This window comes from Heloderma suspectum, chromosome 1, assembly GCF_057233095.1.
Source record: "Heloderma suspectum isolate Gila_16-S chromosome 1, 16-S_ref, whole genome shotgun sequence".
Lineage (NCBI taxonomy): Eukaryota > Metazoa > Chordata > Lepidosauria > Squamata > Helodermatidae > Heloderma > Heloderma suspectum.
In genome coordinates this window covers 288,487,557-288,513,387 of record NC_139458.1, presented here as the reverse complement: position 1 = coordinate 288,513,387, position 25,831 = coordinate 288,487,557, and the positions used below count along the sequence as shown (strand labels likewise).

The window sequence follows — 25,831 nt, the reverse complement described above, 5'->3', positions numbered from 1 at the left end:
CGGTTGTTCCACGTCCGGTTCTTACTGTTGCTTCTTGACCCTCGTACAGGTTTCTCAGGAGACAGGTAAGGTGGTCTGCTACTCCCATCTCTTTCAGAATTTGCCAGAGTTTGTTGTGATCCACACAATCAAAGGCTTTAGTGTAGTCAATGAAGCAGAAATAGACGTTTTTCTGGAATTCTCTTGCTTTCTCCATGATCCAGCGAATGTTGGCAATATGATCTCTAGTTCCTCTGCCTCTTCAAAACCCAGCTTGTACGTCCGGTAGTTCTCGGTTCACATGCTGCTGAAGCCTAGCTTGTAGGATTTTGAACATCACCTTGCTGGCATGTGAAATGAGCGCAATTGTGCGGTAGTTTGAACACTCTTTGGTGTTGCCCTTCTTTGGAACTGGAATGTAAACTGACCTTTTCCAGTCTTGCGGCCACTGTTGAGTGTCCCAAATTTGTTGGCATATTGGGTGCAGCACTTTAACAGCATCATCTTTTAGGATTTTAAATAGCTCAGCTGGAATACTGTCATCTCCGCTAGCTTTGTTGTTACTAATGCTTCCTAAGGCCCACTTGACTTCACTCTCTAGGATGTCCCGCTCAAGTTCAGTGACCGCACTATCATGGCTATCAGGGACATTAAGATCTTTCCTGTATAGTTCTTCTGTGTGTTCTTTCCACCTCTTCTTAATCTCATCTGCTTCTGTTAGGTCCCTGCCTTCTTTGTCCTTTATCATGCCCATCTTTGCACAAAACGTTCCCTTAAGATCTTTGATTTTCTTGAAAAGATCTCTAGTCTTTCCCATTTATTTATTTTATTGCATTTATACCCCGCCTTTCTCCCTCTCGCAAGGAACTCAAGGCGGCTTACATCCTCCTCCTCCTCACCGTTGTATCCTCACAACAACAACCCTGTGAGGTAGGTTGGGCTGAGAGTCTGTGACTGGCCCAAAGTCACCCAGTGAGCTTCCATGGCCAAGTGGGGACTAGAACCCGGAACTCCTGGCTCCCAGTCCGTCACTCTCACCACTACACTACACTGGCTCTCATTCTGCTGTTTTCTTTGATTTCTTTGCTTTGTTAATTTAAGAAGGCCTTCTTGTCTCTCCTTGCTATTCTCTGGAACTCTGCATTCAGTTGGATATATCTTCCCCTTTCTCCCTTGCTTTTCGCTTCCCTTCTTTCCTCAGCTACTTGTAAAGCCTCCTCAGACAGCCACTTTGCTTTTTTGCATTTCTTCTTCTTTGGGAGGGATTGAGTTGTTGCCTCCTGAACAATGTTACGGACCTCTGTCCATAGTTCCTCAGGCACTCTGTCTATCGGGTCTAATCCCTGAAATCTATTCCTCACCTCTACTGTGTATTCATAAGGGATATGATTGAGGTCATACCTGAATGGTTTAGTGGTTTTCCCTATGTTCTTCAATGTCAGCCGAAATTTTGCAAGAAGAAGCTCATGATCTGAGCCACAGTCAGCTCCCGGTCTTGTTTTTACTGACTATATAGAGCTTCTCCATCTTTGGCTGCAAAGTACACAATCAATCTGATTTCGATATTGACCATCTGGTGATGTCCATGTGTAGAGTCGCCTCTTGTGCTGTTGGAAAAGAGTGTTTGCTATGATCAGCGTGTTCTCTTGGCAAAACTCTATTAGCCTTTGTCCTGCTTCATTTTGTACACCAAGGCCATGCTAGCTTGTTATCCCGGTGATTTCTGGACTTCCTCCTTTAGCATTCCAATCCCCTATGATGAAGAGGACATCTTTTTTTGGTGTTAGTTCTAGAAGGTGTTGTAGGTCTTCATAGAACCGATCAAGCTCAGCTTCTTCAGCCTCAGTGGTTGGGGCATAGACTTGAATTACTGTGATGTTGAATGTTTTGCCTTGGATTCGTTCTGAGATCATTCTTTCATTTTTGAGATTGTACCCCAGTACTGCTTTTACCACCCTTCTGTTGACTATGAGTGCTATTCCATTTCTTCTAAGGGATTCTTGCCCACAGTAGTAGATATGATGGTCACCTGAATTAAATTCGTCCATGCCTGTCCATTTTAGTTCGTCAATGATGTCAATGTTCAATCTTGCCATCTCATGTTTGACCACCTCCAGCTTACCTTGATTCATTGATCTGACATTCCAGGTTCCTAAACAATATTGTTCTTTACAGCATCGGATTTTCTTTTCACCACCAGACACATCCACAGCCGAGTGTCCTTTCGGCTTTGGCCCAGCCACTTCACTCTTTCTGGTGCTACTTGGAAATACCCTCTGCTCTTCCCCAGTAGTATATTGGACACCTTCCGACCTGTGGGTCTCATCTTCCGGCGTCATCTCTTTTAGCCTTGTGATACATTCCATGGGGTTTTCTTGGCAAGAATCCTGGAGTGGGTTGCCATTTCCTTCTCCAGTGGACCACATTTTGTCAGAACTCTCTGCCATGACCTGTCTATCTTGGGTGGCCCTGCACAGCATAACTTATGGCTTGACTGAATTACACAAGCCCCTTCGCCACAACAAGGCAGTGATCCATGAAGGGGTCCAACCCTACTATTCTATGATTAGAATAGTAGGGTTCATATTCTATAATTAGAATAGAATATCCATGAAGGGGTCCAACCTTCCAACCCTACTATTCTATGATTTAATGAAAAGCTGTACTTTGAGTGGATTCTCAATGGATCTCAGATCCATATGGCACCATCCAGAGCACTTCAGCCAATGACCTCAGTGACTGGGCAGGCTGATAAGGGAAAAGGCACTCTCTCAAATGTTGTTATTCAGTTATTGAGGAAAGAGGGTTTAAGGCTACATAAAGAAAATACAGAAGGATCCATATTCATTTATGATGAACCAGATCTCTATCCCTTCTCATTCTGTCACAGATACTGAAAGTGGCTAAACAATCTTCAAAGGAAAATATATAAAAATTCGCTATTAAAATGAACATGTTGAGCAGCTCCTCGCATGGAGTAGCCTTCATGTGGTTTTAAGTTTGAAATGACTACCTGAAGTTGCTAAACTGACTTAAATGCAATTTCTCAGTTGGTAGAACTCAACTGATTAAGGGTGCAATCCTATGCATGTTTAGGCAGAAATGTCCTGTACCTTCTTTGTGGCTCATAAAAAGGTAAAGGTGTCCCCAACCAGTCGTGTCCGACTCTAGGGTGCGGTGCTCATCCCCGTTTCTAAGCCGAAGAGCCAGCGCTGTCCGAAGATGCTTCCGTGGTCATGTGGCTGACATGACTGAACACCGAGGTGCACGGAACGCTGTTACCTTTCCCGCAGAAGCGGTACCTATTTATCTACTTGCAATTTCTTGCTTTCGAACTGCTAGGTTGGCAGGAGCTGGGACTGAAGACGGGAGCTCACTCCGTCACGCGGCACTCAGGTATCGAACTGCTGTCCTGCCAACCTTCCGGTCTGCAGTTCAGCATCTTAACCACTAAGCCACTGCAGCCATACACTGATCCTAAAAAAAATAAATTGGTATTGTTGCTGGTGATAATTTTTGAAAAAGTTTTTACTGCCTCAGCTTCCTATACCCCATCCTGAACAATCAATTCAGGTTCAGAACTAAGGATGAAAATACTGTTTTTTAAATAATTGAAGACAAACTGTTCAAGTAGATTTTGGTTTCTCTCCTTAGGGCCACCAAGGAATAGCAGGAACTCCAGGTATTCCAGGATCCCCAGGGATTCAAGTAAGTTCACTGCACCTTTTCTACACTAGGAGGGTCTAAAGGTTTTGCGGTGATTATCCCAAGTGTAAATAAAAGATAAATCCATAAACAGGTCAATGAAGTTAGTAATATGTATTAATTTTTTTACTAGGGGCCACGTGGCTTTCCAGGCATGACGGGTGAACCTGGGTCTGATGGGACAAAGGTAAGGCTAGTTGTAATATCTGTAGTTCCTTTTCATAAACACAGCCTTACTAAGACTGCAGTCCTATGCATGTTTAGACAGAAAAGCATTTTACAATTCCCAGCATGCCCCAGTTAGTTTTTTTTCTGTCTAAGCATGTGTAGGATTTTGCTTAAAGCATTGTCATAGGAAAACCAGTAACAAATATTCAAAATGTTCCAAATATGACCTGAATGGCTGCCAAATCATTACTATGTGTTATCTGTTTACGATATAAATATTTGATTTTTACCTTTGTGTAGGTAATATTACTTCCTGTAAGAATTTCTTCTGGGTTTTTTTTTTTTTTTTGGTCTTCCTAGTCTAAACATGCTTCTGCATACTTTCAAATAACATTGGAAAAGTTAGCTATATCTGTGTACACTGATGCATTTTTGAATGTATTTAATTATTTTAAAAGATATCTTTATAAGTCAGGCCTTGTAAAAAGTTATCTTGGTGTGTGAAGCAGAGGGATGTAGCTTTACCTACACAAAGGTGTGTGTGTGTGTGTGTGTGTGTGTGTTTATTGGCACTCAGAAATGCCTCCAACATTCGTAGTGTATGAGCAACTAGGGCCTCTTCATGAACATTAGTGGTCTTAGGCAGTGATGTAGCTAGCTGAAGGACTTAATGATGTTATGTGCCCTCCACGCCTTATGCGGCCATGTTTATTACTTCCGTTGTGAACCACAATTAACAGTTCTCTTTTCCCCCACCACTGCCATTCCATACTTTACAGCTGCTTCTACATTTCTGTAGAAGTTAGAACAACAGCAACACGACTATTTGCCAACCCTGATAGACTCTGAGTATTTGCGGTTTTGCATTTTAAACTCACATCATAGCACCAGTATGGCTATAGGAATAACATGGAGTTTGCTTCTGCTGCCCTGCTGCCCTCAACACCTGTCACTTTGGTTGGTCTTGGGCTGCGGGGATCTAGACTTTGTCCAGTCCTAGCTGTACCACTGCTCGCAGGTGTGCAGGCAGCCTTTGAATCAGATGCTTAACTTCTTCATTTCCGGTGAGGTAGGTTGCTACTATGATTTAGCTCAAAGCCACCCAACAAATTCATGTCTGAGCTTAAACTTGAAGCTGGCTCTCCTGAGTTGAATGTTCTTTCCTCCTTGCACTGGCTTTGGATATACAAGATGGTGATGATGTAAAATGCCAGTTTTGGGCATTTAGAAACTCTTCTCAAACTTTTCTGTCATGATAAAATTTATGATGGTTTTCGGTAGATTGTATTTAGAGACTTCTTTTGAAATGTGTTTCAGAGGATGTGAATAAAACCATGGTAACTGGCATTGCAATTTATTGCCCAGATGCTGATTTATAATATGTTTGTTGGTGCAAATTAAGTGCTCCAAATGCTGTTTCGCATCAGGTGGTGGCAAGATATAATTCAGCTGTCTTGTCGGAATAGGTCAAGATGAGCTTGAAAATAAATCATCAACAGTGGTTGTAAAAAATAAATACATTCTTTTTTCTTTTTGGTGGAAATTTAACATCTGGCACTGACAATGAAGATCAGGAAAGCCAAACTCATAAACAGAGCTACCTAGTAAACTTTTCTCTGTGCACAACCCCATACAAATATGTAGCAATTAAAAGAAATTAATTGTTAATTGCTTTTACAATACACCCAACCTAAATGGATGGTGCCTATATAGATGTTTCTCGATGCGGCTATAATATACATCTGATATGACAGATCTCCTCAGGGTCAAGTCTTTCTGGGACTGGTAGAGGAAAGGGCAACCTGAATCCTGGATAGTTCTGGCCTTTATGTTTTGTGCATTCCAGATAGTTCATTCCTGGCTGATTTCAAACTACTGTTGTTGGGAGCCATATCTGGCAACTATTTGAGCCCCTGTTGATTTTCCAGCCTTTTTTGTGGCCAGAACTTTGGACTTTGGATCTGATTCTGTATGCCACTTCCTCAGTTCCTAAGACTAGATGGCTATAGCTCAGTTAGATCAGGAGAATCTGCGAATCATGACCAGATTAAGGAACTTTGGGGCCCTGTACTGAACTATATTGTAGGATAAGTGAGAGGCTGAAGGAGATATGGGTCAGTCTATGTGATTGTGAATGTCATGCAGGAAACAAGCCATATGGAGCATAGAACCTCCTGTTGATCAAGAGCTATTCTGTTCTGATGGCTCATGTTCTTTTGCTGTCTTCCTTACTTCCATCATGGTTCTTTTCTTTTTCTAGGGTGACCGTGGCCTTCCAGGTTTCCCTGGATTACATGGGATGCCAGCATCTAAGGTTCAAACCAAATGCTTCTTGTAACAATGGGTAGGATGTTAAAAAGTATCAAGGGATTTTCAAGAGCAAAAATAAAAATTCAAATTGCAGTGGCGACTAACTGGCCCAGTTACTTCCTTCTGTCTTCAGTAACATTTGGTTGGAAATATTGGAAAATAGTATAGGCAGGCAAATACTCTCAACAAGGTGGTGATCATGCACAGGATAACTATCTTCTGTCTACCCAATTTTGGACAGCTGCTTGTTTCATCAGTGAGGCTGCGATATTATTATTATTATTTTATTAACATTTTGTACCACGCAATAGCCAAAGCTCCTCTGGGCAGTTTACAAAAGATAAACCACACTGGAGTGCCAAGTGCCCCCCACTCCAATCAGGGAAACTGGTCTGCTCTATTCATACCATTCAGATGAGCTAAATGACACTATATTTTGTTGCCTAATGTCAGTCCAAAGTCTGTCTTGTGTGAAATAATCTTCAAATTGTCTCATACTTTATTACACTTCGGACAACCTCTACTACATGCATTTGTTATGAATTTAACCTTTTTATAGTGAACCTGCAAATTTATTTTCACTCAGTGGAAGTACTTGGGTTGTCACTCTTTCATATACAATTATTTGGTGATACCTTATATTTTAAAGTAGTCCAGGCTATAAAAGGTGAAGACAGACATGCATTTTTAAGTGTGGTGGAGGTGGTCTAAACACATAGTTATATCCAGTGCTACTCCTACTTAGAGTAGACCTATTGAAATGAATGGGACTTGAATCGGAATAACATTGGATATAACCCATACTTGCTGCAGCTTCAGGCATTTGTTTCCAGGACAGCAATTATGTATTCATTTCAAGCCACACCCATACCACATAAAATGTCGCCTCTGCTGTCACCCCAAATATGGTGTTATGTTTAACGTGTTCTGCACTATGTAATTTCCTTTCTTAAATATCAGAATCAAAGTAATCTCTGTATTCATTTTTATCAAGGGTGACAGAGGACTAAAAGGAGACCAAGGGCTACCAGGAATTTATGGGAAAAAGGCAAGTTTGAATGTAATGTAGTAATGTAGTAGTAATGCAAGAGATTTGTATTACTACTAGAGATACAGGAGATGTTCAAGGAACATAAGAAGCTGCTTTTTACTGAGTCAAACCATTGGTCCCTCTAGCCCAGTATTGTCAACACTGACTGGCAGCAGCGGCTCTCCAGGGTTTCAGGCAGGAATTTTTCTGGCCTTACCTGGAGATGCCGGGGATTGAACCTGGGACCTTCTGCATGCCAAGCATGTGCTCTGCCACTGAACCGCAAACCCTTCCCCTGCCCCAGCTCTGAGCTTTGGCTTGTATGCAAGCTTTGGGGACTCATACAAGCCTGCTGTGGAGGATGGGCGAGCTTTACAACCCCCTAAATTCTTGTCTGACAGATTCAAATATGAATTGGAGAAGAATTCTTGGCTTTCTTCCCCCCTGCCCTCCCTAAGAGCTGTGGGTGGGGGCCTGGGAGCACCAGTGGTGTGTGTAGGGAGAAGGAGAGAGGTCTGTCTCTTCCCCTGCAGTTCCCTGGCTACATTTCCCTTTGGACACCAGCCCTTTTGTTCCAGTGTGCAGTACTCTGGGTGCCAGGGGGCTGGGGTGAAGGGAGAGACCTCTCTCTGCATGCCACACCACTACTCCTGCTGCCACCACCTGGTCAGTCTCAGTGAGAAAGTGTATTTGGGGGGAATTGGGGAGGGCTTCTTTACCTCAAATTGGCTTGGAAAATGAGCCAAATTATTTCCGATTTGGGGGGAAATTGCTGGGATGAGTGGGAGCTTCTCTCTAATTGCCATTGTTGCAATACAAACGTACTTCATATCAAATCTGAAAGCCTTTGATGTTGCATTGAAGCCTACATTTATGTGTAAGAAATATATCACGTGAATGGGAAGAAAGCAAAGGTATTTTCTCCTGGATGACTCCTACCTAGGGATGTAGGAGAATTTCATTTTTGCTTGCAAAACACATGAGCATGCCCCGATCGAAGCACAAGTCTGTCGGAAATATGTGTAAATTGTCAAACACATGCTTGCATTTATCTCATTCCCGATTCCCAGTTTGATTTGTGCAAATTTCCTCATTTGCACACATTTCCTGTGTAGTTTGAATCAGCCCCGCTTTACTATATGGAGGAAATTTGCGCAAATTTGGGGAGTTTTGTGCAAATCTCCCATTTGATCACTGCTTGATTTATGCAAGTTTTCCATTGGACTCGATGGCCTTGTAGGCCCCTTCCAACTCTACTATTCTACTATTCTATGTACGCAAAGTGAGCAGTGATCGCAAATGCAAACGGAAATCGGGCACAAGACAAGCAGCGAGAAAATGTTTGGAGAATCCTAGTGTTCTCGAACATCGCTCGTTCGCCCATCACTGCTCCTACCTTGGTCTCAGCAGGAGCTCTATATTCTCCCATGTCACACTGCTGTGCCCTATACTCAACCACCACTTGCTCCTCCATGCCATTCAGCTGTACAGTGCCAGTGTCCCACCACGTGCAGATGAATGTTTGTGTCGTGGGTTAATTGTTCTGGAATTGCAACAGATGGCGTTGATGCATTTGCTTACTGTTGCTCAAACAATGGAATTGTCTTGTTTATTGATTTATTACATTTATATAGCACCCAAGTGGCAGATGCCCTCAGGGTGGTTCACAATAATTTAAAAACAAAGAAATCCCAAACAACAATAAAATAACAACCAGAACAATAAATACAACAATGAAAATACCAAAATGCTAAAAATATTTAAGAGCCAGGGGTAAAGCAACAGATTAAAGATTAAATGCCTGTGAGAAGAGGATGGTCTTGACCTGGCCTCTGAATGTATACAGTGGAGACACCAGGTGGATCTTCCTGGCAAGGGCATTCTACAGATAGGGTGGGGGCACTACAGAGAAGCCTCCCATCGCAACTTGAGGGCAGCAGCATCCAGAAAAGTCCCTCTGAAGATGACCTTAGCAATTGGGCAGGAACATATTCGTTTCTCTCTCATTCTTTTAACAGGGTGCAAAAGGGGAAAAGGGCCCTGTAGGTTTTCCAGGAATGCCTGGCCGACTGGTAAGTTTCTTATGGATTATGTGCCCCCGCTTTTTTTGGTTTTTTTTACTGTACTCTCTTATTATATTCTGTGAATAACAGCACCTTAACTGTATTGCCACAGGGAGATCCTGGGAGAAGCGGGAAGGACGGCATACCTGGAAGTTCAGGTTTTAAGGTATTTGAAATACTGAATTTATTCAAATATTACAGTATAGAGAACTTGTACTGTTGTTGTTGTTCATTCGTTAAGTTGTGTCTGACTCTTCGTGACCCCATGGACCATAGCACGCCAGGCCTTCCTGTCCTCCGCTGTCTCCCGGAACGTGCTCAAGTTCATATTCATTGCATCGGTGATGCTATCTAGCCATCTCATCCTCTGCCGTCCCCTTCTCCTTTTGCCTTCAATCTTTCCCAGCATCAGAGTCTTTTCCAGGGAGTTTTCTCTTCGCATTAGGTGGCCAAAATATTTGAGCTTCAGTTTCAGTATCTGTCCTTCCAATGAGCACTCAGGGTTGATTTCCTTTAGGATTGACTGATTTGACCTCCTTGCAGTCCAGGGGCTCGTAAGAGTCTTCTCCATCACCACAGTTCGAAAGCATCAATTCTTCGGCGCTCAGCCTTCCTTATAGTCCAGCTCTCACAGCCATACATTACTACTGAGAAAACCATAGCTTTGATTATATGTCGGCAAGGTGATGTCTGTGCTTCTTACTATGCTGTCTAGGTGTGCCATAGCTTTCCTCCCAAGGAGCAAGCGTCTTTTAATTTCATGGCTACAGTCACCTTCTGCGGTGATCTTGGAGTCCAAGAAAATAAAATCTGTTACTGCTTCCATTTCTTCCCCTTCTATATGCCAGGAAGTGATGGAGCCAGCTGCCATGATCTTTGTTTTTTTAATGTTGAGTTTCAAACCAGCTTTTGCACTTTCCTCTTCCACCTTCAACAAGAGGCTCTTTAGATCCTCTTTGCTTTCTGCCATTAGGGTGGTATCGTCTGCGTATCTGAGGTTGTTGATAATTCTCCCGGCAATCTTAATTCCGACCTGTGATTCATCCAACCCGGTGTTTCTCATGATGTACTCTGCATATAAGTTAAATAAGCAGGGCGACAATATGCAGCCTTGTCGTACTCCTTTCCCAATTTTGAACCAATCAGTTGTTCCATGTCTGGTTCTTACTGTTGCTTCTTGACCCTCGTACAGGTTTCTCAGGAGACAGGTAAGGTGGTCTGCTACTCCCATCTCTTTCAGAATTTGCCAGAGTTTGTTGTGATCCACACAATCAAAGGCTTTAACGTAGTCAATGAAGCAGAAATAGACTTTTTTTGGAATTCTCTTGCTTTCTCCATGATCCAGCGAATGTTGGCGATTTGATCTCTACTTCCTTTGCCTCTTCGAAACCCAGCTTGTACTTCCGGTAGTTCTCGGTTCACATACTGCTGAAGCCTAGCTTGTAGGATTTTGAGCATCACCTTGCTGGCATGTGAAATGAGTGCAATTGTATGGTAGTCTGAACACTCTGGCATTGCCCTTCTTTGGAATTGGAATGTAAACTTTCCTTTTCCAGTCTTGCGGCCACTGTTGAGTGTCCCAAATTTGTTGGCATATTGAGTGCAGCACTTTAACAGCATCATCTTTTAGGATTTTAAATAGCTCAGCTGGAATACTGTAATCTCCGCTAGCTTTATGTTAGTAATGCTTCCTAAGGCCCACTTGACTTCACTTTCTAGGATGTCCGCCTCAAGTTCAATGACCGCAGTATTGTGGCTGTCAGGGACATTCAGATCTTTCCTGTATAGTTCTTCTGTGTATTCTTTCCACCTCTTCTTAATCTCATCTGCTTCTGTTAGGTCCCTGCCTTCTTTGTCCTTTATCATGCCCGTCTTTGCACAAAACGTTCCCTTGAGATCTCCGATTTTCTTGAAAAGATCGCTAGTCTTTCCCATTCTATTGTTTTCCTCGATTTCTTTGCATTGTTCATTTAAGAAGGCCTTCTTGTCTCTCCTTGCTATTCTCTGGAACTCTGCATTCAGTTGGGTATATCGTCCCCTTTCTCCCTTGCTTTTCGCTTCCCTTCTTTCCACAGCTACTTGTAAAGCCTCCTCAGTCAGCCACTTTGCTTTTTTGCATTTCTTTTTCTTTGGGAGGGATTTCGTTGCTGCCTCCTGAACAATGTTACGGACCTCCGTCCATAGTTTCTCAGGCACTCTGTCTATCAGGTCTAATCCCTGAAATCTATTCCTCACCTCCACTGTATTTTCATAAGGGATATGATTGAGGTCATACCTGAATGGTTTAGTGGTTTTCCCTACGTTCTTCAATGTCAGCCGAAATTTTGCAAGAAGAAGCTCATGATCTGAGCCACAGTCAGCTCCAGATCTTGTTTTTACTGACTGTATGGAGCTTTTCCATCTTTGGCTGCAAAGTACATAATCAATCTGATTTTGATATTGACCATCTGGTGATGTCCATGTGTAGAGTCGCCTCTTGTGCTGTTGGAAAAGAGTGCTTGCTATGATCAGCGTGTTCTCTTGACAAAACTCTATTAGCCTTTGTCCTGCTTCATTTTGTACACCAAGGCCATGCTTGCCTGTTATCCCGGTGATTTCTGGACTTCCTCCTTTAGCATTCCAATCCCCTATGATGAAGAGGACATCTTTTTTTGGTGTTAGTTCTAGAAGGTGTTGTAGGTCTTCATAGAACCGATCAAGCTCAGCTTCTTTGGCCTCAGTGGTTGGGGCATAGACTTGAATTACTGTGATGTTGAATGGTTTGCCTTGGATTCGTACTGAGATCATTCTATCATTTTTGAGATTGTACCCCAGTACTGCTTTTCCCACCCTTTTGTTGACTATGAGTGCTATTCCATTTCTTCTAAGGGATTCTTGCCCACAATAGTAGATATGATGGTCACCTGAATTAAATTCGCCCATGCCTGCCCGTTTTAGTTCGCCGATTCCCAAGATGTCGATGTTCAGTCTTGCCATCTCATGTTTGACCACCTCCAGCTTACCTTGATTCATTGATCTTACATTCCAGGTTCCTAAACAATATTGTTCTTTACAGCATCAGATTTTCTTCTCACCACCAGACACATCCACAGCCGAGTGTCCTTTCGGCTTTGGTCCAGCCGCTTCACTCTTTCTGGCACGACTTGGAAATTCCCTCTGCTCTTCCCCAGTAGTATATTGGACACCTTCCGACCTGAGGGGCTCATCTTCCGGCGTCATCTCTTTCAGCCTTGTGATACGTTCCATGGGGTTTTCTTGGCAAGAATCCTGGAGTGGGTTCCCATTTCCTTCTCCAGTGGACCACATTTTGTCAGAACTCTCTGCCATGACCTGTCCGTCTTGGGTGGCCCTGCACAGCACAGCTTATGGCTTCACTGAGTTACGCAAGCCCCTTCGCCACAACAAGGCAGTGATCCATGAAGGGGGAACTTGTATTAAGAAGGTACAAATGTGTGCTTACCGGCATTTGTGTGTGCTTATTCTTGATGTGATTTATTATATTTTCTCCCACTTTCCAGACAAAGGTTGTCTCCCAAAACAGCTCACAACTGCCAAAACTGTCATGTAAAGAGAGGGAGACCTTGCATTCAGGCTTACAAACCAAAATGACCAGGGCACATAAGGAAAGGAAGGTAGTTGTAGAAGGGAGAGGAAGAAGATCACTTCGACAGTCTAGAATAAAGTAGCCATCCAGATCGTGTTAGGGCCAGGCTGACCTTCCTTTGCTCATGTTCTGGCTTGGATGCAGCTACCCTGTGGTCTATAGTCCTGTGGCGGGTGGCAGAGGCCAAAGTGTCTTTCTGTTTGCTTCTGCAGTCCCTGTCCTGCTCTGTGTACCCTTGAGGCTCATAGGGGAAGCTGGTAGCAGGATCAAGGCAGGGAGAAAATAAGACCCTAGATAGCTCCAAGTGGCTCCTGCAGGCTTGAACTCTCTCCTACTAGGACAATGGGAAGATGCTGGGCTAGTTTGCAGAATCAAAATGAACCATGGTGGCTTAAATAAGCCACCGTGGTTTGCAGGTGCCCATAGGCACCTGTCCCGTTAACCAACCCCTTCTCATAGGTTATTGTGTCATGCGAACCTGGAGAGAGTGGGCTGTTAATGGCTGCCCGCAAACCACAGTGGCTTATTTAAGCCACCTTGGTTCATTTTGATCGCGGGAACCTGGTTGTTGTCTCAGCAGGGAACTAAAGCCAACTGAAGCTGTCTGGATTGTTAAAGGGCCCTCACCTGATTTTGTGGCTTGAAACTTCTACGAGGCTGGGGAGATGGAGGTTCTTCCATGTACTCATCTTCTGAGCCAGAGGACGATGACAGGGCTGTGTTCTCTGACCAGGAGGGCCCTGAACAAGGCACTGTGTGCTCTACTCCCAAGGAACCAGCCTCATCCTCCTCAGAATCCTCTGCTGCACACTGGAAGGCCTGAGGGCTGGGCATCATTACAGGCAACTGGCAGTTAGGGGAGAGTTCTTCCTGGCAGAGAGAGGGGAAGCAAACCTTCCCAAGTTAACGGATAAGGCAGATTCAGGCCATCCCCTCCGTGCTTTGAAAGAAAGCATGGAAGGAGCCATGCCCCCCCCCCCCCCCTACACACCTGGCAGCCATGCCTCCTGCCCTCTTTATGAAACCTTTTAAAAGAGCTTTTAAACCTCTGTTTGGGGCTTTTCTCCAGTTTTTTGCCTACTTCTCCATACCTCAGGAATCTCCTGAGCATACGAGACCTCCCTATTTTTCGTGCATGGTGCTACTTTGTCTACATAAACAACAGCACTCATGGCTGAAGATGAGAAATAAATGGAATTATGAGAGCGCATTGGATTATCACCTGAATAATATTTCCTGCTATTAGTGTGGAGGTCAATACATTATTTCAATTCTTATTTTTAATGCATATTTTTGACTGGGGGAATTACATTCTCCAGTTACTCATAGGTGATCCTAAAACAGAACAGGAAGAGGAGTTTACAGCACTTTTTTCCAATTTGCTTTAAACTATGAAAGTAGTAGTCCCTAATTTCTGCTGAAGTAAATTTTTGTCAGCTTGCCTTTTAACATCTGCTCTCTATAAAACATCACTTTACTTTGGGCTTATTGTAATCAAAATCAGAGGGTTTTAACAAGCGAGGCATCTTTGGAGATTTCAGCTGGAGTCTTCCTTATTTTCTTAGAAAAAATCAGAAACATATTTATTCTTGGAAACAGTAAGAGGAATACTTTGTTGCACACCAAACCCCTACTCTCTACAATTTGGACTCTGTGTAGTCATACACATGAGGATGTTCCTCTGTGGAATGATGCAAATACAATCCTTATTTGTGGAATGGGTGAGTTCTCATCTCCTTCCCTGTCTCTTTCTATTGATTGTAAAAAGGCTTCGAAAATTAGGTTCAGCAAACCTCAGCCGCCTTATTGCAGATTTAGACACATCAGATCAGGCACGGTTTGTGGAACTCCACAACATGAGCACTTCATGGTTGCAGCATTTCCTAAAGGTGTAGCCTGCACACCTAGCTCAAGATGTTCCCTGCCGTCACCCCATCCCAGCAGCACATTTAAGCATCTTGTGAGCGCTGCCTTCTCTCACAAGCAGGGGGATATCGCAGACTCTGTGCTACCTCTTTGGTAACTGTACTTAACAAATCAAGGACCAGCTTTGGGATCATGCACTTCCATCACACAGCCCTTCCCCTTCCAGGACCAGAAGAAAATCTGCCCCTTAGCCCTTCACTCCCTGATGGTTTTAGCAATTGGTCAGCACCAACCTTAATTCTGGTTAAAGGCTAATTCTGGGTGAAGGCGAACTGAATTGCCTAAACCAGGGATGCAGAACAATATATAGGTGGGGGGCTGGATTGTCCCCAAGCAGGTCCTCTGCAGGCCAGCTGGCATCAGTGGACATGGGTATGCCCATTGATGTCATTTCCCCACCCATTTCAGCCTTTCTCCATGCTGATTTATGGAGTTCCTATGGGGGCACTCTCTGGCCTGCATCCCCACTGTTAACTCCGATCTGAGATTGGAGGTAACAGTGAGGATTCTGCAAGGGGGCGGGGCTTGGAGGCCAGCCCTACCCCTAGATGAACCCATGGCTCTTCGGGAATCCAGTAGGATGGATTAGGCCTGTGGTCCCAGTGTTCTGCACCCCTGGCCTAAACAATTGCACTGATAAACTGCTTAACCATGGTTAAAGGAGGCAGGGGGAGAGAATCTGCTCTGTATATATAATATACAGTGGTATTGTACTGGTGCACATAAACATAGTAAGAGTTCAAGACAGTTGGCAAGGTTCTCAGGCAAAGATTTCTGTTCAGGCTGACCAGATCTTAGACTATGTGTCCATATGATAAAGACTGTGATAGGAGGGATGCTTAAACACAGAGAGTGCTGACAGGCCTTAGGTCTGTTAGGACACAACCCTATGATTGTGCTCCCGGTGATCGGAAGGCCCCGAACTCAGAGGTGTCCGATCATCCAATGCAGGGTGGGAGGAGCAGCAGAGGCCATCTTCTCCCTGTCCTCCTGCCCTGCAGATTTCACTACACTGGCTTTTTTAGCCCATCTAGCAAGGGCGCTTTGGAGGGTGAGGGAAGGAGGCTGGAAGGGGCTCAGGATAACTCATACCCTGGCCTCTCTGGTCTCCTCTCCTCCTGCCGGAACACCCCCGTTTTCATCTCTCCAAGGTTGAGTTTCCGACCTTGGAGAGGCAGAAAGCATGGTTCTCTCCATGCCGACTGTGAGAGGTTGGGGGTCAGATCTCCGACTCCCCCTTCTGAGGTTGGAGTGCTGTCGCCAACCTTGGAAGGATTTTATGAGCAAACCTATGATCCCTGGGATGCTCTCCCAGGGACCATAGGATTGCTCTCTCTGTATAGAGGGAGGGTGATGCTCTTTCCAGTGCTGCACTGTCTGTTGGTCAGTGGAATGGTCCAAAGGAGCCAACTCCACTGCCCATCCAACAGACTCCACTATGTGGGAGATACAGTTCAGTAAAACACGTGCATCTGCAAAATGAAATGATGATTCCAGAAAAAGAGGAAGAACTCCACTTAATCCTCAGACTAAAAGAATGCAGCACAGGGGCAACCCCACATCACACATACCAGGGACACCTCTTCCATCTTACAACACCAACAGAGTGAGCTATCAATGACTTCTTTTTTCCAGGTATAGCCTGAGGCCGGGATGAGGAATGTGTGGCCCTACAGATGTTGTTGGACTGCAGCTTACATCCCCCCTCACCATTGGCTATGCTGGCTAGGGCTCATGGGAGCTGCAGTCCAACAACAGGTGCAGGGCCACGTGTTCCCCACCCCTGGCCTAAGGAGAGGATGGTGGCAGGACTTGAGAGCTTGTTCTTGGAAAGGTGGGAAACTCCCACTAATCTCAAGCCCAACTTCCTGCCTGTTACAGGGAGGCGGGAGTTTTGTAGAGCTCTCCAGGAGCTCCGAGTAATAAAAGAAGAAAGCTGTATGTATGTATGTATGTATGTATTTGTTTATTTACACCATTTTTATTTTGCTGTTCAGCCAAAAAAGGCTTCCAGAGTGGCTTCCTCAGATTAATAATGACAATCCCTGCCTGTAGGCTTACAATCTAAAAGACACGACACAAAAGGAAAAGGGATTGGGAGGGAGAAGGGAGGTGGGATAAAAGAAAGAAGCAAAACCTAGGCACCAGTTCTTAGTTCCAAAGTTCTCAGAGGTGTTCCTTCCGGCAGGGAGGGGTGAATCAAGCTTCCTGCAGCTGCTCCCTCTCTGGCTGAGGTAAAGAGCCAGGTTGCTCATCCTCCTTGCTATGATGTTCTTCCTGGGAATTAGGGAGTGCAGCCTCCCAGTGATCCATGGTTCTTTTGTTGATGGATGAGGCCAGAGTCTGCAGTCCCAGGGAACTCTCAGTTGGAGTTTTGGTTGAAGCTGTCACCTGAGACAACTGAGTCTCAGAATCTGGCCCCCACAACTTTCCCTACATCTCCCTCCTTCCATGCCAGGTCACTCAGGAATGGTCAGGGAGACCATGGTCCAGGCAACCACCTCTGAAATGCTTACCTCATGCCATAGAGAGCATCTGGACTCCTCCCTTCTTCTTCTGCACTATGACTGTATCCGGGGATGAGTCCAAGCCCCTTGAGATTTCTGACAGCTCCAATTCTGAATCAGAGTTGGAGCAGCTTGTTCAGCGGCTAGGCCCTCCCTAGAGAGCCAAGATGCTGGGAGAGATTCCTCCGAAGGCCTTGATAAACAGATGGCCCAGGTCGAGTCCCTGCCCCCTTCCTCCACCATAAGAACTCAAGTTTCCGAGGAGGAGGAAGAGGGGCATGACTTGAGAGATGCTAGGGCACGTCGCAAAGCAGGAAATGTTAGGGGCAGGGCTCAGATGCTCAGCCAGGATAGCCACTCTTGGAAGCCAATGTAGGAGGGAGCCACCCTAAGGGAAGGGCATCACCACGAAGCAAGTCTGGCTATGAGGTTCACGCCCAAACTGTTGGCAACTTCACTACCCTCTGGTTCGTCTCCTCTGATTAGAGATCACAGATTAGTTATTTAGGGCCTGAGGCAGTCTGAGAGCGTCCTTGAATCTGCATTTGTCGAAAGGCTAGTCTCTAGCAAAATAAAGTCATATCAGCCTGAAACTTTGTCTCCTTGTGGCGTTGATTGCGAAGGGGAAGGATGATCAATTTCTGACAGGTGGCAGCCAAAAGGCCATCGGCCTCAGCCTGCCAGACAGCATGGGAGAAAGCAGAATTTTGCTGGGGATGTACTGCATCTGTCTGCACCCAGGCAGCCCCTATGCAAGTACACCTAAAACAATTGGGTCATTCAATCCAGCCTCTAGCACTGGATTGGGCGCCATTCCAGAGGGTTCTTTTACATCCAGGAGCAGAGTTTGGAAGTGGGTCGGCTTGAGAAGCTGAAGTAAGGGGAGCACTAGGGCACGACTTGGAAGCCTGGACATAGCCCTTTGGATTCCAGGCAAGGTCTGAAATCCAGATGCACACAGGCAAGTTTAAATGTGGGTTGTGGTGGCGGTTGTGGTGGGGGATTGTGCTGCAAAATGAGTTAGCTACACAAGGTAATATATTATTTTTCTGACTGATTGTGTGTATTAGTCATACATTGGTTGAATAAAGCCCATATCCTTTTATGAAAGAAAGAAAGGAAGTTCCAAACTGTGCACTGAAAAGTTAACCTCTTAGCTGATCATTTAACTGTATGTCATCAATATTTAGGGAGAAGCTGGACAACCAGGTTCTACAGGACCAGAAGGAAGACGGGGTGATCCTGTAAGTTTTTTTTAAACAAGTTCCATACCTACTTGTGTTTTGCACTAATCTCTTGATGTACTTTTGTCGAGATTCAACATTTTCTTGGGAAAATACACATTTTGAAGTTCGTTGTCAAATAATTTAAGTTCATCTTGCTCTTGAATAGGAGTGGGTGACTCCGGGCTTACAGGATCTGCTTTACATTTTATTAGAACCTCAAAGTCTGCCAACCAGAACCAGTGCAAAATAATGGCTCTGGGTGGGCAGACACACACTTAGAATTAAGAAAATGGGTGCTGTTGAGCACATCGTCAGCCTAGGAGTTTATTTTCAGTACCAGAACTGAGCTCTCAGTTTCTCCAGGTCAGTCTCCTTGGGCTCAAGGGAGCAAACCTGTTTTCTGATGTCCAGAAGCTCACTGCACTGAACGCAAACCCATGACTTCTGTACAGCCAGTAGATAGTTGTACATAAACTAGATAGCCTGCTCACTCCTCCTTTCTAACTTCATAGCTAGGTTTAAAAGACGTTATTTGGTTTGTTTACCTGATAAACAGAGTTATTTACCAGCGGAAGGCATGGAAGGATTGACTATCCACCCTCCTTGCCCTGTTGGTAAACTCACATAGGTGCTTAACTCATGTGTATGCCTCACTTTTTTTTACCTTGATGCATTGTCAATGGGGCTGAGATGCTTCATCACTGAATGAGTTGGGCTCCCTTGGTCTGTCCTACTTCTCTAGCCTTGACTAACTTTCTCCAACTCCTGATATAGCCAACTTGATTAGAAGGTTCCATTTAAAAAGCACTCTCTCTCTCTCTCTCTCTGTGTGTGTGTGTGTGTGTGTGTGTGTGAGAGAGAGAGAGAGAGAGGGAGAGGGAGAGGGAGAGGGGGGGGGAGAGAGAGAGAGAACTACTGGGCTCCAGTGAGTGGAAAACTAAGTCAGTTGAGTCCCCTAGGAAAAGAGACTTTTAATCAGGGGACTGGACAATGGATAGAGGGTTAAGGAGAGGATGTAGATTGAGCTCCTCTGGGAATGCATGGGACTGAGTCTTGATGAGGCTGGCTCAGTCTGCATGTTCTAGACTTACAGTCTTGTTTTGAAAACTGAACTAAATGCTGAAGTCCTAAATTGAGCTGAGGTCTATTCCCAAATTTCAGTTTAGGAATAGAAACTGCACTTAAAGACCTACAAACTGAGCCTGAACTGAGCCTGAACTGAAGGCTAAGCCTACACTTTTTGTTTGTAAGCAGACTTTTCCACTAGTTAGGTCTTCACTGTGGCCCTTCTCAATGTGGAGCTATATATTACTTCTTTAGCCCCTTTCCAAACTTGGATTTAGTCTGCATTCCTTTCCTACCATTTGGTGATGCTGAAGTGGAATTCTCATGGTTCTGAATACATCATTGGGCTTCACTGCTAGCATACTAATGATAGGTTATTTCACTGTAATTCCATGTAGGTCCCAGTCACCATGATGAGACAAAGTGGTTCTCTGAAGACACCCACAAATGTACACTATAAACTAACTAGAATGTATCTGTACTTGTAAAAAAAATTGCTGAGCCTGAGTTTCAAATTTAAAAACTATCAGCATGTGTCACTTCAGGGTTGCTGGGATGCATAAACATGTGGTGCGCAAGAGAACTGGAACCTGCTTCTGCTGATTTTTAATTAAATCAGTAGCTTCTATGTCCTAGGTCATGAGGTGCTAAATGTGTAACAAAAAGGTGAATTATTTGCACTGCCCACCCCTTTATCATTCAAAAAGATGCATTTGTTTCAACTTTAGGTTTCTCTCCAATGTACTTCTTGCTTATGTATATATGTATGTATTTATTTATTTATCCATCTATCATCAAACAAAAGCTCTCCGAGAAGTTTACAAGTAAAAAGTTAAAACCATAAAATACAAAAATACGCCATGAAAATAAAATCTAAAACAGCAACAGGATAAAACCACCAGCAGGGGACATTTGCACAATGGATCAAAAAGTATAAGAATAGTTGTCATTGACAGTTTTTCATGTCAATGAGCATCAGAGAAGTTATCATGTAGTTGCTGTGGTCTGAAACTAGAATACAGTGAGGAAGAAAGAAATTGGATCAGGAGAAACATACGATAAATTTCCATGTCCAAAAATCTCTGCTAGTAGGAGACGCTTGACGAACATGCCTGGACTGCAATATGCATTTTTGTTCATTGCGCTGACTTCAGCCATATTTGCTGCCAGGAAAATCAGTGTTTGATTTCCCTATAAACAAACAATGTTCTACATCTGCCAATGAACTTTAGGAACAGAGTTATTTAAAATTTTTGGTCTGTGTTTTATTATCTGTTAGCCACTTTGAATCTATAAAAAGGTGGGATATAAAACCTGAAAGATAACTGGGTAGGTAACTTTGCATGTGAATTTTAGATCCTCCTTGTTAACTGCTTCACTGTGCAAAAGAACTGCCCTAATGCACTCCTTGGTTTATATGGAAAGATAAAACGCCTGGTTCAGGTACAATGAGAAAACATAGTTTCCACACTATGTGAATGTGCACTCCTTCTTTTAATCTCCTCCTCTTTTGTGCCTGAGGTGGAGGAGACTGGAAGCATTTTTTGCTGATTTGAAACAAGCCACTGTTCCTTATGACATCCAAAACTGAACTATGATTAGTGAGAACAAGCCAGGATCAAACCATCGCTTCCCGTTATGTCTGAACTGGGCCTGTGTTAAAAATGATTCATTTCATAAAACTTTGTTTAACTTGAATATTATGCCTAATGGTAAATATTTTTTTTTAGTAATTTACTGAAAAGATTTGCATGCGTCCTGTACAGAAGTCAGTGCCTTTGAATGTGATGGAGAATGCCGACTGCTAAAAATATGCACTGACATTGGGTGGGTCACAATCGAAATATACGTCAAAGGCAAACTTTGGAATTTTGAGGCCTGTGGGAAACCATATTATACTTTCAGTTCATTAATGACTTGATCTGTCAGGAGTTTCCCTGGAGGCAACTTGCTTGGCAGGTAGAGTTAAGGCATATTATTTATTTGTTTGTTTATTTAAAGCATTTTAATTTGTGTTTTATGGTTACACCCTCACAAAGCAAGGCACAATCAAGAGGAAAGGCAAGAAACTAAGATGCAAATAGCTGCATTAGCAAATACACAGGATATGTGGAGAAACTGTTCTCAAATACATAATCTACAGTAATTACAATCTCAGATTAAATGCAGCCTTGAAGAAGAAGGTCTTCAGCATTCGCCTGAATGCCTGTGCAGAGAAGAGGCAAGCCAGTAGGAAAGAAATTCCACAGTTTAGGGAACTAATATGTAATTGCTACTAACACATCTATTAATTTCAGCTGCTCAATTCTTAGTCAAAGTCACTACCATGCTAATTAAGATCTGACTGATTATAACTTCTCATATAGCCTAGCCATCTCATTCAATTGAAGCCAGAAGAATTAAATCACCGAATCCACAGGGACGTCATCATTTTAGTCCTTTTGCCTTTCATCACAATACACTAATAGAGGAAAACCACAGTAAGATTACAGTGGTTTTCCTGGCCTCTGGTGCTCTGTCTCTTACTACACAAGTCCAGTAGCAATGGTTTATGTACTTATCTGATACCACAGCTAACTACAGTACTGGGAGGAGGCTTTCTTATGTCCTCCAAACTATAGTAAATGAATCAACAGTATTCTCACTCAGCTGTACAGAGAACAATTTCCATCTGGAATAGCATCCTCCACCTGGTTGGAAGTTGGAGTCAATCTTTGACCTCACTGGGAGGGAAGGACTTCCTGCTTTCCCAGAGTGGCCCTGAACTTTGAGTTGGGAGCAGGGCTCCAAGGAGCTCTACATGCCTCTCTCTTTGAAGATCTTCCCCCTCTCCCACAATGTGGATCTTTCAGCATGAATTTTCAACTGAGTGCTCACGGCTTTGATCAGTCCTGCATTTGAGTGTTTAACTAGGATTCCCCTAAAGGAGTTTACTCCTTTACAACAGAGGGCCATGGAGGTTGGTGCATTGTCTACTAAAATGAGGATTTGTCATCATGCTCCAGCCTGGCCTTGCTTTTTGTTGGTGGTCAATTCTTTATTCCTATTGGTCTTCAGAATTATAATTTTTGATTCAACCCAGTCTGTCCCAGTAAAAGGGGCTGGTGTAAAATTGATGTTCAAAGCCCTCACAAATTCTACTTGGGAAAGTCTGAGTTTATTAGGAAACAGAGACTTTCTTATGCCCCCCACACTCTCCCTATGGACAAGAAAGTATGTGATGAGATGGCTTAAGAAAGACATTGCTTATATATGTAAAACACTGGGCAAGATTTCACTGCGAGGAGTTACTGCTGATAACGTGAGGCAACCGTTTCCCACTGTAGTGTTCTGGGGATAGATCCCCCTCTTGAGGAAGGGACGCCCTTGAAGGAGGTCTATAGGGAAGCAACCTGGGCATCTATTTGCATGTTCACTATAGCCTTACCTAATCATGTGAGCTGGGAACAGGGCTGCACTGCATAGGCGCATCTGTGACATCATGCCCATTACATAGTACCACCTCCCAGGGTATTTGCACATATGATGCCAATGTTTGTAGAAGGGAGGTCTGTGCACATACAGCTGTATGCCTATTCAGAGAGCATTCTGCAGAGGATGTTAATACCTTGAGGTGTGCCCAGTCACAACCTGCAGGCCCAGCCAAATCTGAATGATTTTTGAAAAATCTGTATTTTTGCTTTCAAGGATGATTGCAACAAATACTTGAATAATCTTAGCTGCAATCATGGTGGAATGTTTTAAGATTTTCATTTTTCAAGCAAACCTAATGGCCATGAAATCTGGCACAAAGTTAAGAGCTCTTAAGCACACTGATTGTGTCTAACTGCTCTATTACATTAGGAATGTATGTAGTAATTCACCTGGCAAGAAAGCTGTTTTAAAATATATTTGTCTCTCTGAACTACCTGTATGAAGGAATAATTAGTTACAATGATATTCATTGGGTCTCTAGGTCTTTATCTGTATCTGGTTCTCAGTAAGATAAAAGGGAAGAGTATTACATAGTTTTATTCTTTTTAAAAATGTAATGTACTCTGTGAATTTCTTTTCAAATCTGCTTTCTCCCGGTTAATTCCCTTTTTGAATGTGCTTCTAATTCCATTTGGGATAATCAAGGTCTTACTGTAGTAAATGTTTTATCCAGCCAGGCATTACATGACTCAACCTTTTTTTCTTTCCTTTTTTTAAACATTTCTAGCTGTTTCTACATGTACAAAGTGTTTAAGAAGGTGAAGACTAGCTATAGATAAGGAATAGAAAACTGTAGCTATAGAACTGGCAGGTCTGTTCAAATCAATGTGTGAAATTCAGCCCTACCAGCATCACCCTGCACTGCTTTTTGGCCTTCACTGTTAGGTCACAATGTTGTGGTGACAGCAGAAGTAACAATAGACAGAATTCTCCAACCAGGGTCTAGAGATTCTAGACCCAGCAACCCTATACTAGTGTGGCGTAGTGGTCAGAGTGTTGGACTGGGACTCAGGAGACACAGGTTCTAGTCTCTGCACAGCCATGATGCTCACTGGGTGGCTTTGGGCCAGTCACTGACTCTCAGCATAACCTACCTCACGTTGTTATGAGGTTGTTATGAGGATACAGTGGAGAGCAGGTGGATCATGTACGCTGCCTTGAGCTCTTTGGAGGAATGTAATACATACATACATACATACATACCCTATGCCCTCTTGGTCCACATGTAAAAGGTTTTTGTCCCCAGCCCTCCAAACTTCCCTTGCCTGCCCGCTTCCTTCTTGCCAATACTTCTGCCTCTACTCTTTGTGTTTCCCAGTTCTATATTTTGGGGGGCTCCTTGTTTCTTCAGGTCCACATCTCCACCTCTCATTGTTTCCACCTCAGGTCCCTGATTTACTGGCCACTACCAACTTTTCGTCATTGCTTTTAGCCTCACAGTTTTTTTTAGCAGCCCCCGAGTATTCCTCTTTCTCCTCCTATAGCATACAGCCCTATCTCGTCTCAAGCACAATGAGGTTTCTTCAGAGCCTCTTCTCTGACTAGTAGTCCCTTTTTGCCTGGGAGCTGGTAGAAAATGCAGTGGCTGCCATGTGGGTTGAAATGGGGCCAAAAATGCTCCAGCGAGGGACAGTATTTAATGACGTATCATCTCACACAAGGACAATGTATGGAAAAAGAGATGGCTCCCTCCATGTACCCATGTACGCCTGGAAACCTTACAGGGACAGTGTATGGATGGAAAAAAATGGCTGCCCTCATTGCTTCATAGGGGCAGGCATACATGCTGCTGGAAAAACCTGTTTAAAAGAGAATAATTTTTTTTGAAAGGCAGCCCTTGGACCACTTCATGAACTATTAAGAAGAATCATTGGTCTGGAGTATAAAGGAATGTCATATACCTAGCAGCTCAGTTTATGTAGGAGTGTACGAACCCCACTCACCTGTCTGGTCCGGGGCATCCGCTGGGGGGGGGGGAGGTGATCTGTCCCTCCCCCCGGAATCCTTCCCATCCGGCTCCGCTCCGTGGCAAGTCTTCGGAGCTGCTGGCTGGGCCCGTCCGCAGCCAGACTTCTGGCCACTGCCACACAAATGGCGTCTGGCATAGCGGACGCCATTTGCGTCCCTGCCCTTGGCCGTGATGGGCTACGTAAATATTTACGTAGCCTACCACGGCAAAGAGCAGGGACGCAAATGGCATAGCGGAAGCCATTTGCGTCCCTGCCCTTGCCGTGATAGGCTATGTAAATATTTACATAGCCAATCACAAAAAGAGCAGCGACACAAATGGTGTCTGCTTCGCCATTTGCGTCCCTGCGCTTTGCCATGATAGGCTACGTAAATATTTATGTAGCCAATCACGGCAAAGGGCAGGGACGCAAATGGCGTCTGCTATGCCGGACACCATTTGCATCTGCAGCCCGGCAGTGGATGGCTGCAGATGGCAGCAGATGGACACGGACCGGCCGGCGACAGGTAGGGTCTGTCCCTACCGGACTTCGCAGGGTGGCAGCAGTCCGTTCCGCCACATTTCTCCACCATCCCTAAGTTTATGTAGATATGAGCATAGTGTTCCTTCTGCGCATTGAGAAGGTGGTCATAGGGCCCAATACATTCAGCATCTAAGCCCTCCTCCAGGTGCCTCCTCCAAGGCTTGGAAGGCAGCAACAAGGGAGAGGGCCTTCTCGCTGCCCAACCCCACTATGGAACCATCTCCTCAGCAAGGCCTACCTTGCACCAACTTTGTTATCTTTTCGGCGCCAGGTTAAGACCTT

General features: G+C 44.2%; 1 protein-coding gene across 1 annotated transcript in view; it reads left to right on the top strand.

Moving 5' to 3' along the window:
* The window catches only part of COL21A1 (collagen type XXI alpha 1 chain), a 141,272-nt gene that overhangs the window by 68,755 nt on the left and 46,686 nt on the right, over positions 1-25,831 (top strand). Inside the window, exons 11-17 of the mRNA XM_084831041.1 lie at positions 3,634-3,687; positions 3,818-3,871; positions 6,113-6,166; positions 7,157-7,210; positions 9,211-9,264; positions 9,368-9,421; positions 18,483-18,536. Coding sequence (XP_084687167.1) covers positions 3,634-3,687; positions 3,818-3,871; positions 6,113-6,166; positions 7,157-7,210; positions 9,211-9,264; positions 9,368-9,421; positions 18,483-18,536 — 378 coding nt within the window. The remainder of the gene's footprint in view (positions 1-3,633; positions 3,688-3,817; positions 3,872-6,112; positions 6,167-7,156; positions 7,211-9,210; positions 9,265-9,367; positions 9,422-18,482; positions 18,537-25,831) is intronic.